The 17,434-nt window shown below is 37.7% G+C and overlaps 1 protein-coding gene across 5 annotated transcripts in view; it reads left to right on the top strand.

Annotated features, from left to right (window-relative positions):
- The window catches only part of POLR3A (RNA polymerase III subunit A), a 48,548-nt gene that overhangs the window by 24,456 nt on the left and 6,658 nt on the right, over positions 1 to 17,434 (top strand). For 2 of the 5 annotated variants that reach the window (XM_040607687.1, XM_040607691.1), the window contains 11 exons: positions 218 to 253; positions 3,750 to 3,836; positions 3,922 to 4,004; positions 6,232 to 6,402; positions 7,005 to 7,098; positions 7,209 to 7,301; positions 7,725 to 7,889; positions 8,568 to 8,732; positions 9,057 to 9,188; positions 10,532 to 10,664; positions 14,556 to 16,249. In XM_040607687.1, the coding sequence (XP_040463621.1) occupies positions 218 to 253; positions 3,750 to 3,836; positions 3,922 to 4,004; positions 6,232 to 6,402; positions 7,005 to 7,098; positions 7,209 to 7,301; positions 7,725 to 7,889; positions 8,568 to 8,732; positions 9,057 to 9,188; positions 10,532 to 10,664; positions 14,556 to 14,704 (1,308 nt within the window). In that variant the 3' untranslated portion in view covers positions 14,705 to 16,249. Of the gene's footprint in view, positions 1 to 217; positions 254 to 3,749; positions 3,837 to 3,921; positions 4,005 to 6,231; positions 6,403 to 7,004; positions 7,099 to 7,208; positions 7,302 to 7,724; positions 7,890 to 8,567; positions 8,733 to 9,056; positions 9,189 to 10,531; positions 10,665 to 14,555; positions 16,250 to 17,434 lie in introns of those variants that run through there. The other 3 variants (XR_005829803.1, XM_040607690.1, XM_040607689.1) reach the window with 2 other exon arrangements.

Consider the following 17,434-nt stretch of genomic DNA (forward strand, 5'->3'; position numbering starts at 1 on the left):
AATGCAATATACTAACACCAGAGTTTGGAGATGAAGCTGGTCTTTGAGGTGTACGTATTTGTAATCTTATCAGGAAAATCTAGATAATTGCTGTTAATTTCAGAATCACAGATATGGCTACATCACCTTAATGGTAATTAGTTTAACTGAAGATTTTTAAGTTTTAGATATTGTTACATTTTCTTCTTTCCTTTTTTTTTTCTGTTCATCCTTGAAGACATTAACTGAGACAGGTTATGAAAAATATAATGAGGTAATTGTAGCATGTGTGTGCACTGTGTGAGCATTAATGTTAGTGCTTTTTAGCTAAAGATGTGTGTATAGTGCTAAAGTAACTGATTAGCATATGTAAGTTACTGCTTGTTAAATAATAATGTAGGTGTTCATCACAATTACTTACCCCAGTTCCATTTTAGTGGTGAAAACCATGAGACGAATTAATCCTCATAGTGAAATTCGAGGATATGAGGAAGCTGTCTTTTAGTACCTGAATCTGCCTTTGAAAACTCATTCTTTCAAACTTCAGGGATATTAGCATCTTTTCTGACATTTTCCTATCCCTTCCTCCACTTATCCTTTTCCAGAACTGAGATATTTTTATTGGTGTTATTTTACCAGGAGGTTCCTATAACAGGCTTATCCACTCTTGTGCAAAAACCAGTATGTCTGAATAGCCTTTTTCAAACAGGGTGACATTCACTCTGCCTGCACTCCGCCGGCACTGGTGGGAATTTAACCAATGAATAAGCAGATTGTTGGCTGGCACAGTTTAAATTGTGTTACTCTTTTAATATATTTGAGTATATTAAGATACGGGTGAAGGGAAGGTTTTATTTCCTTCTTACTGAAATTGGGAAAATATTTAGAAGAACCTCAGAATTTAAAAACAAAAAACATCAGTTAAATCATTTCTCTATGTTTTTTTTTGTAGATGGAATAAGAGTACTGGGGAGTGTGGTACAAACATGGAAAAGGCTCAGCACACAGCCAGTTGGTGCTGGCACGTGTAGAACTGACCTAATGGGTCTGCCTGGACTCGAGGAGATTATTGGTGGATCTTGTGGGGTTGTCTGGATCGCTGGGTTTCAGCGAGCTTTGTAGCTGCGAGGATTCTTCTATCAGCAGTGCTTCATGTATAGAAATGATTCCACTAGCTTAAGTGTCAGGACACGTGATGCAAGCACCTGGCTGGCTAGGCTTTATACCCTGCACTGCTATTCTGACTAAATTTGGGCTCTGTAGGAGCTGACAAAGCCCACGTGGAGCCTCAGCTTACTGAGTCAGTTCGGTGCCGTTTTGTTAAACAGGTCCAGACTAAAAGACTTCATAGGTTTAGATAATATGAAAGACCTGATGGTTTCTTGAGCTTGCTCTGGCAGTTGCATCGCTGTGCTCGTAGAGGACAGTGTTGCACTGAAGATAAGTCCATAGAGACAGACAGGCTCAGCAAAAAGTGAGCTACGTTTTCATTCTATTTGTAGCATAAATTAATCCGTAGTTTGGATAAACTGCCAACAAATAATTGAAAGTTGAGAGGAATTGGTAATTTTCTCTTTTAGTTGTTATGCATGAAGAAAACTTTTGACAATGAAAAATGTCTTCAGAGATTTACCTTCTATTTCTCACCTTTTTTTGTCTTTAGTGTGTGGAAATAATGTACCATTTGAGTACCTTATTTTTACAATTCAGAATTATATATAACAACAGATGTGCTATGTTGGGAGGTTTTGGTTTGGTTTTTTTTTTTGGAGCTCAGGGACTGTCCAAGAGGAAAAGTTGACAGTACGCAGTTTCTCATAATGCTACTTGGAGTTCTCTGCTGTACTAGTCCTAAGACAGCCCTATTGTGGACTTTCTCCATGTGACCACATGGCCAGTTACTCAGCCAGTATGACAACTTGTTTTGAGGAGTTCATGATGGGTGTGGTTATTATTACTGTCCCCAGGTTTTATAGTAGGTGAAAATTTACAACTTAGTCTTCGGTGTTCTGGAGGAAGAACTCAGTGTTACACCTTCTGCCTCTTCCCCTTCCACTCCTCCCTTCCAGCCCCTCCACAAAAGAAGCATCTTTAGAGATAGAATTACTTCTAAAATCTCTCCTTAGTGGGGTGGATTGTTGGGTTGTGGGTTTTTTTTCCTAGATCAAATGTTTTGGATTGTCTTCCGCGAGAGCTACAATATTCCTTCTTTTTAATGCACCCATAGTAAAAATACTAATTTTTCTAATATCACATTATTGCTTAACAGTTTATTTTAGGAAATAAATAATCGATTTTATGCAAAGATTTCAGGTCAAAAACCTTTAAAATGGCAAAATATTTCATTCTTGAATTCCTGTGACTTAGTACAGGGCAAAAGGGGCAAAAATGTATGATTGCATCCTGTTGTCATCCAAGTGGGGAAACAACTTGAAGCATCCATTCCAGCAGCACATTTCTGTTGTTGGTTCTTTCAGTTGAACTTTGTGCTGGTATTCGCAGAAAGTAACTTCCTGTCTGAAAATATCTTGACTATCAGTAACAATGTTGTTATTTTGAGGATCTAAGGTTTCTGTTAGGATGTAATAGAAGTGTATTTATAATGATTTATATATTAAGTTGGGGGAGAGGGGAAGGGCACTCACTCAGATATTTACTAGTAATTTTTGGTGCCCAGCTACTGCTGGTGGTTGGAAGGAGTCCAGTACTGAGTGAGGAAGAAGTGATATTACATTATTGTCATCCTGGTTGTCAAGCAGGACTAATGGGTTGAAAAGGGTTTAAAGGGACTCTAAAAATCAAACTGTTCGTTTCTTTACAGAGGCTTTCTTAAGTCATTGTTGAGGCAAATGGGAAGGACTTCCTCTTGCTTTTGTTTATATTTTGGTTTTGATAATCCAGTGACTTGCACTGAGTCCACTCTTATGGAAGAGTTTATTTGTGGAACTCGTATTTCTTGACTTCTAGTGTGCATTACAATATCCAAAATCTAATGCCCAACTGATGTTTCATAGAAATATTGGCTGGTTTTGTAACAGTAATTGTTTCAGTCTATGTTCCAATAAAGACTGCTAGAAATACTTTTGGGTAAAACTGGTGAGAGAGTGAAAGGTTTATGTACTACTACGTGTGAAATTCAATTATCTGCAAGATCTCTCCACAAGATAACAAGAGTTATTTGAACTACGTTAGGTAGAGACTGACATGTGTGTATCAATTTTGAGTGGTTTTTCCTCCCAAATAAAGTACGTCTTGAATTTCTGAAATCTGTGCAGCCAGGTGTCCTTCATGTACTTCCTCTCTTGCCACAGTCTTTCCATTTTGACTTATTTTGAATACTGAGAAATGAGGGAGAATGTAGATGTGTCAGTATACTCAGAAAACAGGAATTTTGAGGGGTGTTTTGGTGTTGGTTTATTTTTTTTTGGTGGTAGAATCAGCTTCAGTAAGTGGTGGGTAGGAAGGTAGGATCAACCACAGTTAGATCTCTTTAAGTTTTCCATGCGTGCTCAGGAAGGATGCTTTTGTTCAGCGTGGACCATATTCCTCATGTATTGCTACTAATTTGTGGTTACACAAGAGTGAATCTGGTTTGCTAAATTCTAGTGTATGTGCGTGTCTTAAGTTTTAATGTTCCTCTCTCCATACTGTGCATTGTTAATTTATTATTGTAAACATACCATTTGGAGGTCTGAGCAAATAATTTACTGCTGAAGATTTGAATATGAAGACCATGTCTTCGCTTACTGTTGTTTTTAATGTAATTTCAGGAAATTAAAAAATTCATCAAAGGTGTTTCTGAGAAGATAAAAAAAACTAGGGACAAGTATGGCATTAATGACAATGGCACAACAGAGGTAAATAGTTTCAAGGGGGTAGTTATGTAGCTATTTTCAATATTTGTAAGCTATTGATTTTCCAACTCTTTTATTCTCTTCTCAGCCACGAGTTTTATATCAGCTGGATAGGATTACTCCAACACAACTGGAGAAGTTTCTAGAGACTTGTAGGGACAAATACATGAGGTAAGCGTTCAGCCTGTTATTTTCTCAGTTGATCCCACACCCTCCCCAGTTTAGCATTTGTTGCTTTGTTTGCAATGTAGGAGTGTATTTTGCTATTTTTACTGTATGAGTGTTGGTTGTGTTGTGAATGCAATACAAATAAAATGGAACAGTTGGCCTCAAGGCCATAAACATTGCAAGACAAAGGTAAAATGTCAAAAAAAACCCAAAACATTGCTGTCTACAGGTGGGCTTGTTAAGGCAGAGTTGAGTCTTAAACAACATTTCTCGAGGACTCACACTTGAGATTTTTACCTTTCTGTCTACAGTCATAATCAGATTATTTCATTAGAAGACTTTTGATTTCTTTTTACATTGTAGGAAAGATGCTTTAAACTTCACTTTTTATTTTTTGAACATGCAAAGCTATCTGCTTGTGTTCAGACACCTTTCTTCTAAAATAGTAGTGATCATACCCGCGAACACAGTTCTCTTACATAGCTACTTACTACTTCTATCCACAGATCGTATTTTGACAGCAGATTCTGGTGAAAGCCAAAAGTGCTAGTATTCAGAGTGAGAGAGGATATTGTTTAAACACTCTACACATTTTTACACCCACTGGCAGCAGGCATGTTCCCTTCCTCCCCCTCTTGCAGGAGATTGTTCCAAACCTCCAAAGAGTCCATGCAAAATAATGTCTGAATAGATCAGTTTCAAATCCACATGAATCTTCACAGTTATTCTTGGATCTACACAGTCCGTAAAGAGTTAATGTCACACCTGGTGTTAATGTGGTCTTGAATCTCTTAACCACTTGTAGGAGATTTTTGTTTGTTCTGTTGTCTCTAACAAGATAATGATACTGTGGATGTTTTCATCTTCTTATCCATTAGGAGTTGTTTCATTTACTCTAGACTCCTTGGATTTGGTCATTGGCGTGCAGCCATTGGTGACATCTGCTTTGTGGCCTCATGCTCACCTGCATCAATTGTTTACTAATACTTTTTCTAGAAAATTCATGTATATGCTGCATTCTTAACAGAACTAGTTTAAAGCAATTAGCAGTTTCCTGCTTTCAGTTGTTAGGATTACTTGCTTACATTTGTCTTGAGCTTTCTTAAACATTTTGGCATACTGTATTCTGCTGATCTGACTGAAAGACGGTGCCCTTGGAAAGGATCTGATTGCTATGAAGATCGGTTTTGGTTTATAGGCTATTGTCATTTTACCAGGAGAAATCTTTCGGCTGAGATTCCAGCAATTTTTAGGCAGATATTACATGAACGTCAGGAGACGTCCAAATAATAGTGAGAACAGTAACCTTTGCTTAAATGATTTTGTTTTTACAGTCACCCAGAATTAATTCCTTTAGCTGTTACGAGCTAAATCACTATTCGACAGTAATTTTACTTGGTAAGATTTCATCAAGAAATATGCAAGAAGCTGCTGCAATTAGATTGTTTGAGGAAGTGGTGTTGTGCCTTAAGTTCAGAGGTTGTGTTTGCTCTAGAGAGGCAGACCACGTTGCAGTCTGAGCAAGCTTAAGAATGCTAACTTGCAGGATCTGATCAAAATTGTAGGGGGGGATGTAAACCACCCCTCGTGTCTCATTTTGAAATTGCTTATCGTAGTGTGGTGGTCTTCATTGATCTTTTTTATTTTTGTCCTGTAAGGACAAACAGTTCTCAAAGTACGTAAATTTTAGAAAGGGGCAAATGTGGGAATAAGCCCATTACTTGTGTAACTTAGAGGGAAAGTAGGTCATCAGTGTAGGGCTTTTAAATAAGGTGAAGATAACAAAGACATTAATGTCTAGATTTTGCTCTGATTAAAAATAATCTGTGTAATAAGTTCTTAAAGAAGATTTAATAAAGCTTTCTCATGTTTAAATGTATAAAGGGAGGGGGGTCTGGAAATGTTAGCATATGGGATTTTCCTGAATGGGGAATCCTCAATCTACGGTTTGATGCTGAGGAGGAAGAGGACAAGTGTTGTGTTTATTGTTATGGATGTTATCCTGAATCTGTAGAATGCCTGTAGGACAGGGCATCTTCTTTCCTAGAATGAGATCAATCTTGAGTATTACAGACCTTTTAACTTACTTCCTGTTCATTTATTATTAAAAATTAAAAGGTAACAAACTTCTCACGTATCTACCAAAATAGTTTCTGTCTTTGCTTGCTTAGGAATTTATTCAGTTCTATGTCTCTTTCTGTATTATTTTACGAGAGAATTTCTTCATCAGGGCACAGATGGAGCCTGGTTCTGCAGTAGGAGCTCTTTGTGCACAGAGTATTGGTGAGCCTGGCACACAGATGACTCTGAAGACTTTCCATTTTGCTGGCGTTGCTTCAATGAACATTACTTTGGGTGTGCCAAGAATCAAAGAAATCATTAATGCTTCAAAGGCTATTAGGTACTAACGTTGTTCTGGTTTGGTTGTTTTTGGTGTTTTTTTTTTTTCTTTTGCCTAAGTGAGACTTGATGGGTAAATCTGCAATACGTCATAGACTTTCTCTGTTTTCAGTAATACACTAGACAATGTTGATGCATGGGATACCCAAATAAAAATGATCTAATACCTATCCAACTAAGTGATACTTGGGGCCAGAGAAGAGAGAAGCTTCATTTTTTCTGAAAATCAAATGTGGTTAAGTGGTTACCTATATTTAGTATTCTAATAAATGTCTCATATGCTGTGAAACTTTTAGCAGTAGTTGAAGCATACCTATTCATGAAGCCATACTTAAATAATGCTAGAGTGGTGTTGCCGTGAAAACAGTTACTAGTTACTGTGTTACAATCTCTTGTGTGTTTGCTTATTTTTACCAGCCTGAAGTACATCAACAGTAATTTCCTTGGGTGTACCTGAGGAAGCTGAAGGTCTCTTAGCTTTTTAAATACTATTCTAGAGATGAGATAGGTTCCACAAGGCAAACTGGAATTCAAATTGCTATCTGTAATCTAGCTGAGCAGTTTCCTCACTGTTTTATTTTTTTGTATCTTTACTTTTTGTAGCACCCCTATAATAACAGCACAGTTGGATAAAGATGATGATCCTGATTTTGCCCGTCTGGTTAAAGGAAGAATTGAGAAAACTTTATTAGGGGAGGTAGGAAAAATTGTATTATTGCTAATACTTTAAATGTAAAAGTTAGCCAGTTGTTATGGGGCATTTAAACCATTTTCACACACTAACTATTTCATCCTTATCTCTTAAAGATTTCAGAATATATTGAGGAAGTGTTTCTTCCAGATGATTGTTTCATCCTAGTGAAGTTGTCTTTAGAGCGCATTAGACTACTGAGGTTAGAGGTGAGTTGTTCAGGTCTTAGGCAGACTATGCCTTGGGTAAGTTCCAAAGGGTCTCTTCAGACCAGTGGAAGTTTAAAAAAAGAAAGTGAATAAAAGATGTGCTGTGGCTGCATTATATCTGGGGTTGGGTTTTTTCTGCTTGTCAAGTGAATAATTTTTCCTTTATTTGGGAATGAGAGAACATACATTCATTTCTTGGTGCCTTGCTTAACCCAAGGATGCCATTTCTGTCTGTTAGTCAACACGCAGGCCGCTACCCTCAGCACAGGATAGTATTTCATACAATTTATAAGAGTCACAACTCCCTGTTATTTTTCCACGTTCTGCTTTTTTATATTGTTGAGAGACTGTTGCATGTATTTGGGCAGATTTATATCTGTTAAGAGAGATATCCTGATGTTTGCTGGCTGACTTCTGCCACAGGTGAATGCAGAGACTGTGCGCTACTCTATTTGCATATCTAAACTCAGAGTGAAGCCTGGAGATGTTGCTGTCCATGGAGAAGCAGTTGTATGTGTGACCCCTCGTGAAAACAGCAAGAGTTCAATGTATTATGTATTGCAGTCCCTGAAGGAAGAACTCCCAAAGGTAAAAACAAAGGTTGTTTTACGTTTTTGTGGGAGGTGATCAGTTACAGTAATTTGGAGTTCTATGGTGGGAAGATGAAGTAATTCTTGTCAGTATTGTCAATAAACATAGGCTGAGTCTGTAACTCTTAGATTGTGATGCAACTGCTTTACAGCTGAAATTAAGCCTCAGTTAGTAATCTTCAATTACTCAATTAAATTGAAGCGTTGATATGTTCCTTACAACATTTATTGAAGCATTCGGAGTGCAGCAGTTGTATGAAATAGTAGTAACTTCTTCCAACTGCATCCAGAACTTAACCACATGACAGTATCTGGCATTTTTACAGCTTTTGCTGTGAGGAGACAGTTTACTTTGAATTTTAAAAATAGGCATAAGTGAACGTTTATTATTGGCAGGATGCCCTTTCATTTGTATGGATATATCGCCAGATCTGAGTGTGAGGATATCTGGCATAAAATATAAAATACAGACAATGAGTAAGGTTCGTAATATGGTGTGAATGTCACATTTGTACCTAGTGTATTGAAGAGCAGGAAATCTTGTTTCATATGTATTTTAATTGAGCATTTACTCCAAAGACTGGTGCTTCTAAATAAGTTTGAATGCTAATAAAGTTTACCTTTTTATACTGTGCACACCAAAGTTACTAGGGTTTGGTTTTTTTGTTTTGTCAAGGTTGTAGTGCAAGGTATACCAGAGGTTTCCCGAGCTGTCATTCATATTGATGAACAAAGTGGAAAGGAAAAATATAAACTTCTAGTTGAAGGTGATAATCTGCGAGCTGTTATGGCTACCCATGGAGTGAAAGGAACAAAAACATCTTCTAACAACACTTACGAGGTAGCGTTTAAGTGGGTACTGTGGGGTTTTCCCCATAGCATCTTTATTACAAGTGCTTGTTTGTGCTCAGATGCAGCAGTTGATGTATCATCAAGCCTGAGTTCACTAATAGTTGTCAGAATGCATTAACGCAAGGGAACAATTCGACTGGCAGCACTGTTCACTTCGAAGAAGCTTTTTCTAAAACTATTTTTAAAACAGAGAAATGCAAAAGGGTAGTAATGGAAATGGAGTATTAATCTGACATCAGTCAGTATTTTTTCCAGGAATATACTTGCTCTAAGCATTTGATTTTTCATTAATCTAACATAATCTCTTGTGTAGGTGGAGAAGACACTAGGAATTGAAGCTGCTCGGACGACAATTATCAATGAGATTCAGTATACAATGGTGAACCATGGTATGAGCATTGACAGGAGACATGTTATGTTGTTGTCTGATCTAATGACTTACAAGGTTTGTACTATGTGTTTTCTAAATGTTACATTGTCCTGTTTAGGCAAGTTAATTTTACCATGTTTGAGAAGGACAGATGAGCTAGGGAAATGGGAATCGCTTATAGGTTTAAAGAATTGTGAGTTTCACTGACCAAATACTGTTGTTTGTTTATCAAACAAAATGCTTAATTAGTCTGGTTCTTGGGCTTGGGGGGGAGAAGGCCTATTTGACTGAAAACAAGTTGATATAGTGAGTAGGGAATCATAATTTCTCATTGGAAATAGGAATCCTAAAAATTGTGGTATGAAAATCAACTGTTTGGGTAGCCATGCATGCAATTTAAGGCTTGCTGTGCAGAAAACCACATGGGGTGTGGTTCATAGCAGCTGCACTGTATATGAGAGTCTAAGGACACAGACATTACAAATAGAATCAGATTACATACAGAGTATAAACAGTCTTCCAGAACTTGTTAGTAGAAAATCGTGTCTGTTCCTTATTAATTGGCTTTCTTTCCTTCACACCCATTGTGATTTTTAGATTTGAGTGTGCTTAGTGAAGTAAGATTTTCCACTTTGTCTGCCAGAGTGCAAGGGTTTAAATTTGGGTAAGATGGATGAAGGAGTTCTGACTTCTCCCAAAACTGTAGGGCTTTGTTGTACTGCGCTGCAGCAGTCCCCAGGGCTGGCCGCGTGGAGCTGCGACAGGATCGTAGAAAAGGGTAGCAAAGTGCAGCCGTTTACACTTGTTGGGCTCCTAGCGTGCATTCTTTTGTCAGTACTTCTGACTTGTGCTTCTGTGCGCAGTCTGTTATAATTAGGGTGTTAGAAACAGAGGCAGAAATAAACCAAGTTAACTTAAAAAGCTAATTACTTCTTTTTCTTGACAGTGAAAAAATGAAGATTTAATGTCTTCTGTAAGCTCCTGGCAGATGAAGTCAGATTTGTTAGTAGACAATCGGCAGTAGCTTCAGCACAGTGCTCTCAGACCCCAATTTAAGTTTGTTAGCTCAGCAACTACTTTATAACTGTGTGTTTTTTCTCCTGGCCATGTTTCTTTCAATCTTGCTGATGTTCTTGCTTAAAAAAAAAAATCTATATAAAAGCTTCTTTTGTGTAGGAATAATCACTTCTTGTTTAATGTAAATATTGATTGCTACCAAACTGTTATCCTTCAGGATGTTTTAACTGTGAAGCAGCATATTATGACAACGCTATATTGTAGATGGTAAACTTCTTACTTGTGTGTGTTAGGGTAAAAACGACATTTCTGTTGTTCACTTGATTTTTGCTTCTTTTGCAAGCAGCAGGCCTCCAGCCACAATTGTGATAGTCTGTCTTTGGGTTTTTCTATCAATCAAGGGCGAAGTGCTGGGCATTACTAGGTTTGGACTGGCAAAAATGAAGGAAAGTGTGTTGATGCTGGCTTCTTTTGAAAAGACTGCAGACCACCTCTTTGATGCTGCCTACTTCGGACAGAAGGATTCTGTTTGTGGTAGGTATTGCAAATTCTGTTGCGGCTTGTGGTCCTTACCGAGCATCTGTAAACCTCTTCAAAGCACTGGATTTTTGCTCTTGTTAAGCTTTCTGTTCAGCTTACCTGTCAAAAACTTTGAGTCTGCAGCTGATTTATCTAAGCTCTTTATTCTAGAAGTCTGCTTGATGTTTCTCTACTTCTAGTCTCAATCAGAGATCTTGAAGTCAGTCGCATATTTGTTGTACACTTCTTAAAGCAGCATTTTAGTAATTCGGGCTTACTTTTCACTGCATAGCTCAGTGAAATACCAGGAAATTTGTCTCACTATCAGGAGTTCTCATTTTTAAGTTGTGAAAGTTTGTGTATCTTCAACACATAGATTTGCTTAACTAATCTAGTAACCCCATTCAGCGTTTAGGTTTTGGTTTAATTCCTCTTAAGAAGTATGAAGAGATGTATGTTGCAGGTAGCATAGGTGAATCATTACTGTGCGTAGTGACTGCTTATCTGATTTGTCAGTTGTACCTAGAAACAAACAGAAAGGCAAAGTTCCTGGCTTCTTCAATTAGTTCTGCTCTAAACAGATAAAAATGGTGTGTGTGGTTTTGGATTATTATTTTTTTTAATTATGAACCTTGTTTATCAGTACTTTACTCATTTACAGAACAGAGAAGATCCCTGTCCTGAGAAATTTCTTTTTAAATGTATCTGTTCTTCAGTTTTAAAGTTAAGTTTGTTAACATCAACTGAATTATCTTCTCAATTCATGAAAGAATCTGATCAGAGTTGAAAAATACACGTATACATGCAGACAAGGGCATGCATGCACACATACAGACAACCAAACAATACTCAAGTAGGTTAGTCTTGTCATATTCTGTTAATCTCTTAATTTTGTGTTTCTGCCGTGTACTTTAATATTTGGAATGGATATTGTTTTTCATTTTTTAAACTCCTTTGCCCCCGTTCTTCTCAGATTTCATTCTCCTTTAAGCTACATAAATTTTGGAATGATCTGTTAAAAAGCCTCTATCTAGGACATAAAACAGAGAAAAGGAGAAGTCAAGCCGCTTTCACCCTCTTCATCGTCTTTTTGTAAAGCCTACCGTCCTAGAGCTGTAACTGCTCATTTGGGGTTTCTGAGTGTTAATGAAATACAGAAATATGAATATGTCATGTTAAGATTTACTAGTTTATATGTATTTCTATATGGTCTTAGAAAGTGTACTCTATTTCAAACAGTGCTTTGTGGACAGTGTATTTTCTGAATTGCTGGAATCTGTTAGAAACCTTTGTATTACTACTACATAATACACTAGTTCGTATTTTAAGAATTCTGCCACTTTCTGACCGTCCAGATGAGTGTCTTCTACAAGAGGGGGATTTTCTGTTCTTTTTTTTTTTTCTTTTAATTATTATTTGTCCATAGTTAAAGCAAAGATCCTATGGGAGACTGATTCAATCCTGGACAGTAAAGTAAAGAATATGTTTTCTCAAAGCCCTCTCTAAGCTGGTAAAATCTTATTTTGAATAATGTGGAAACCAATGATCTTTTCGTGTTGCCTTCTATATAAATGTTTTAGTTCATATAAGGAAATGGAATGGACAAAACAGAAAATTGTTGTCTGTCTTCCAAAAATGAAGAGATGATACTGGCTTGCTTGTATGAAAAAGTGCGGTGCAGCTGCCTGACCCAGCCATCGCTAGCTATCTCTTAGAATTACTGTTAAATTACTGTTAAGACTCTTAGACACTCACGGGCTTGCATCTTCAGAGCAGGAAAAAGTTATAAATGTTGCCAAGAGAAATGAGTATGTACCCAAAATCAAATTGTAGGTGCTGTACTGAATGGCATCTCAAATCAGTGCTTCTCCTGAATGTGTAGTCATTAGACCATGTGGCCTTTGAATCACTTTTGTTTTGAAAGATGCTTCCCCGCCCCGCCCCCCCCCCCCCCAAGAAAATGGGGAACAGCTGATTTGTGCTTCGCCTACATAAACAAGCATTTTCTTTCAAGAATTGCTGCTCTCACCTTTCAGTAGGCACAGCGGGTTGCAACTAAACCAGAGAAATACATCCAGTACCAGCAGCATCCAGTGGATGCTGGAAGCAGCGTCAGCAGTAGTCAGCAAGATACTGCTTAGAGATACAGTCCGTTTGCCTTTCCATCCCCTTCCCAAAAAGCAGCCAACAGCGCTCTCATGTCTAACTTGTGAGTAGGACCCGAGAGCTGCAGCTCACTGCTGTGACATTCATTGCTGAGGAGGTGGTCTGGAAGGGAAATGTCAAAAATAAGCTCTGCAGTAAGAGCAGTATGACTAGCTTCATCTCCGCCTGGTTTCTTTCCAGCTGGAAGTGAGAGCAGCAGTTCATAGCTGTCAGCCAGATGCTTAGATCTGTAATAGTTTATAACTGGTGGTGTTACGAGACCCTGCACTGGAGGGGGCTTGGGTGGTCATTAGAGCAGTGTGTGCTGTCCTGGCAGTTCTTCTGCCATCAACAACATCTTCACCCATCCAATATGATTGTCGTTGGCTTCTAGTATACATTAGTCTGAGCCGATATATAACATCCACTTGGTTGTTAGTGGCATGTTCTGTCTGCATGTTTCCTGCTACACGTGACTATTGTCAGATGCTGTGAACTAGTACATTGCCCGTGAGGCAAAAGGGAGGTGAGGGGAAGGCTTCTGGGTGTTTACGTGGAAGGATTGCCAAGGAAGAAGGATTCCCAAAATCTAAATGTAGTTTCCATGGTTTAGTGGCTGGCTCAGGTTGAAAGGCTATTGTGCAAAACTAGGTAAGTTTTAATCTGCTACATGTTAGAAAGGTATTTCCTTTATCCGTTGTAACGTGCATGCTATAGCGGCTATACGAAATAGTGGACCTAAATACACAGCAACTTCTTCTAAGACTTCTACTTTGCACAAGATTTTTAAGTGCATAATGTTGGCGAATATGCAGCAGAAATGCAGCAGCGGTCTAAGAGCAAAAATAAAAAATCTTCATTCATATTCTTCATTCATTAATAATATTCATCTTAAATTATCAATCGAATCTTGCCAAAATGTTGAGCAAATTAATTTTCATTTTTTATGCAGTCAAAGGTACAGCTGTTTATTATTATTTTCTTAAACAAGTATGTGAAGGATGATAACTCTGATACTCCTGGGAATGCACGAGTGTCATTTGGATCATAGCAGTATGCAGAGCGAAAACCCACTGGTTCTGATAGCTTGCTTTTAATGTGGGATGTTCTTTGGAAAAGCCGTATACCTCAGTAGATCTGGAATATAAACATGTCAGCATGTTGCTGTGAAAATGCTGTAGCTATCAAAAATAGTTGGGACAGACTAAACCTTAAAATTCAAAACAAAAAAAATGGTGAAATGCACAAAACGCCACAGGTAGAGCAACGGTTGCCTCTGCTGTCCCTGGGGAGCTGCGGGGGTTTCAAGGGGACTTGGCCAGGTTTGACACAAGTCTTAGCACCCAGAGAATGAACACGCAGTAACTGTGCCTTTCATCCTCTGCTGTTGGCACCGAGTAGAGTGTGTCTTCACCAAAACCAAACCACCCAAAGCGCTCTTGTTGCTAGAGAAGGTGTTTTGGTTAGGCTGAATGTTTTTCATGTTGAGAATTCAAATAATATAAAATACTGATCTCATGACCATAACATGTACAAAAATAGTTCAAAATTGGTTGTGTTTCTCCCCCTGTGCAGAGGGGGGCAGGTTCTGGGAGAACCCCAGGGGGTTAAAGAGGGACTTTCTCATCTAGTGAGGAGATCTTGGTTTTTCCATGCGAGGTTCCTGGAGATCTGATAGGCAAGGCATACAGAAGGGGCAAGTGAGATAGTCTTGTAAATCCTTGCTCTTCAGATTGTCAATATGTTGGGTTTTTTTCCTAGGTGTTTCCGAGTGCATCATCATGGGAATTCCGATGAATATTGGAACAGGACTTTTTAAACTATTGCACAAAGCAGACAAAGAATCAACCCCTCCTAGGAGGCCTCTGATATTTGATGATAATGAATTTCATATTCCCATTGTTACATAGCACTTGGACGTCATAAGAGATAGCAAAACAAGAAACGGCAAGGAAACATCATTTAAATTAAGAAATGTGTATTATCTGTTCTATGTGTCTTAATAACTGTGAATTGATAAGCCAAATACCATCAAAAGAATTGTTCAGTCGTTTACCACTTGTTAGTGCAGACCCTGAAAGGGGAGGCTTCTCTGCACCAGAGAGGAAATACAGTTGAAGTGGATTTTGCCGGGTACAATTTTTTTTTTCGTGTGCTAGAACTAGATCTTTGTGTTAATGGATGGAAGTTGTTATTAACTCAGTATTAGACAAGTGTATTCAGACTTGATTAAAAAAACCAAAATTGCAAGAGAGTTCTGTGAAGTTGCGGAGTGCATTTGGAAATGGCCTTTCAACAGGAGCTGCAGCTGTTAAGAACAGGAACTTCAGAAGGCTAGAACTGAGTCTGATTAATTCATACTGAGTTAAAACTTCAGGAGTGCTGTTGAAAGTGTTTGAAATAGTTGCTCTTTGCTTGTGGTTTGTGTTGCTTGTTTTTTTTTTTTTTTAAATTGTTTTATCCCAAGTTACTATCTGGTAAATGGTTTTCCTTCCCAGGATTCTGATTTGGGTTGTACCTGCAAGAAGGTGCAGATTGTAAAGCTGCTACTAAATTCTGAGAAGACTGTTATAAGAACATTAGAAATTATAAATAGCTTCTTATATTATAGCAGCTATTAAACTGCTGGAATCTGTAATTTACAGCAGCTTTAGTTTTGGGAGTGTTTCATAATTGAGCAGGATAGTCTGAACAACCTAGTTTTATTTTAATATATAAAGTAGAAATAGAAAGGGAAGCTGTTTTCAAATTATTTCATGGCAATCCATGAAAGTATTTTCATCTTTAGCCCACTAGAGCAGTTTTCAGAAGGAAAATAGATTCTAAATTATTTTAGTGTAGTTTATTTAAATTTACCGTGGTGCTATGGAGGGGAAGTATCTTAGTGTTTTCTTGTCAGCTGTCTTTGGATATTCAGTGTGCTCGTAACATGGGTCAAGGCTGGAGAGAAACGAAAGAGAGAGAGAGGAGAGCTGAAGTTGTGCACTCGTAAAATTCAAGTAGGCTGCTGAATGGTCCAGCATTTGAAAGTGAGCAAGTTGGTGCTGCTGTTTGTCTTTATGTAGCAAACAAAAAAAAAGTGTAAGGCTACATTTGGAGAATGTAGTTAAATCTGTTAAGTCTTGAAGTGCCACTGTGTTTATTTTTTAAATCATTCTTCATGCAGAGAAGACCCGATGTACAATTCAGCATGGCTGTTGTGAAATTATTTTGTATTTTTGGTGTGATACTAAGGTATAACTCTGCCTAGATTTTGGCAGGGTAAAGACTGAGAATGTAATATGTTTAGTATCTGCTCTAAAAGCCATATATATTTCACTGTCTCTTTTTTAACAGTAGAAATTTCAGAATAAACTAAATTTTTCTGTTATCTCAGTGAGATTGCCATCTACAGATTTGTAAGTATAAAAGTCTAGCTCTTCCTTTTAAAACATGTAAGTATAAGGCAGGTAAGGGGCCAAATGGAGTGAAAGCCCGTAAACCTTTCCTGTGGATAATGACTCCATTTTATCATGGGAAATCCTACTGAAGTGCTTGGCATTTTTGTGCATAAAGATATTTCTGAAGATGTAAATGAGTGGGATTTGTACTGGGACGAGTAACCATCTCTTTTTTTGGGGGTAGGGTGGGGTTGTTTCAGGGGGATTTTTTTTGTAAATTTAGCAAAATGGTATTTAAATGGTGGGTTTAACTCTTGTACGTGTTAAAAGTGTTCAGTTAATCACATCTGTTGCCGTTGTCTTTAATACCACAATAAAAAGAGGCAGAGATAAAGAAAATGTTGACCTTGTGTTTGTTTCTTGATGCATTATATTTGTGCATATTTAATTTCTGAATGACTTAACTTCAGTCTCCCTCATTTGCTGAGTTATTGAGACAGTTCAGAATTATTGAGCTTAAATCTGAGGTATTTACAACCAAAATGAATATGTAATAGAAAACCTATCTTGTGTTTGTATTTTTTGTAAGCCTCTTACCCTCCAAGCAGGCTATGTGCTTCCTAAGTTTTTCAGCCAAAAATAGGTGGTTTACAAAAGCGTTCTGAATTAGTAATTATTGTTTGGGCTTTCTGTACAGTCAGTAACAAATTAGCTGTTGGATTTCACTCATAAGCATCTTCTTTTAAGGGTCATTTTTAATGGTGAAAGACATTTTGGGATATTGCTTAAAATTTACATTTCTAGTAATTTTCTTAGCTTTAATCAGGTTTCATCTTCAAAAAATAGTTTTGTACATTTTCCTCTATTTTCTAATACATGTGCTAATTGAAATTAAATATGAAGTTAAATGTCAAATTTTCAAGAAAAAAAATCATTTCTGAAGATATTAGATTAGATAACAGTGGAAGCCCTAGAACAGAACATCCCTGACTACCAACATGTCTGTGTAGCAAAGCATCACTGATACATTTGTGATGCCTCAGAATTGTTTGGGGACTTCCTACAGTAAAACCACTTGTGACGCTAATTGTTCCCATAGCCTAATGACTAAAGCTTTTAGCAATTAGGTACTACCATTCTAATTTGATCACCAGATGCCCTGAAAATTGTAAGAGTTGTCCGGCTCCCGCAGAACCTAGGCGTTGAGCTTAGCAGCTGAGGGTGGCTGAGGAATCTCAAGTATGAGCTGCGCAGCCAGGG

This window comes from Falco naumanni, chromosome 9 (genome assembly GCF_017639655.2).
Source record: "Falco naumanni isolate bFalNau1 chromosome 9, bFalNau1.pat, whole genome shotgun sequence".
Lineage (NCBI taxonomy): Eukaryota > Metazoa > Chordata > Aves > Falconiformes > Falconidae > Falco > Falco naumanni.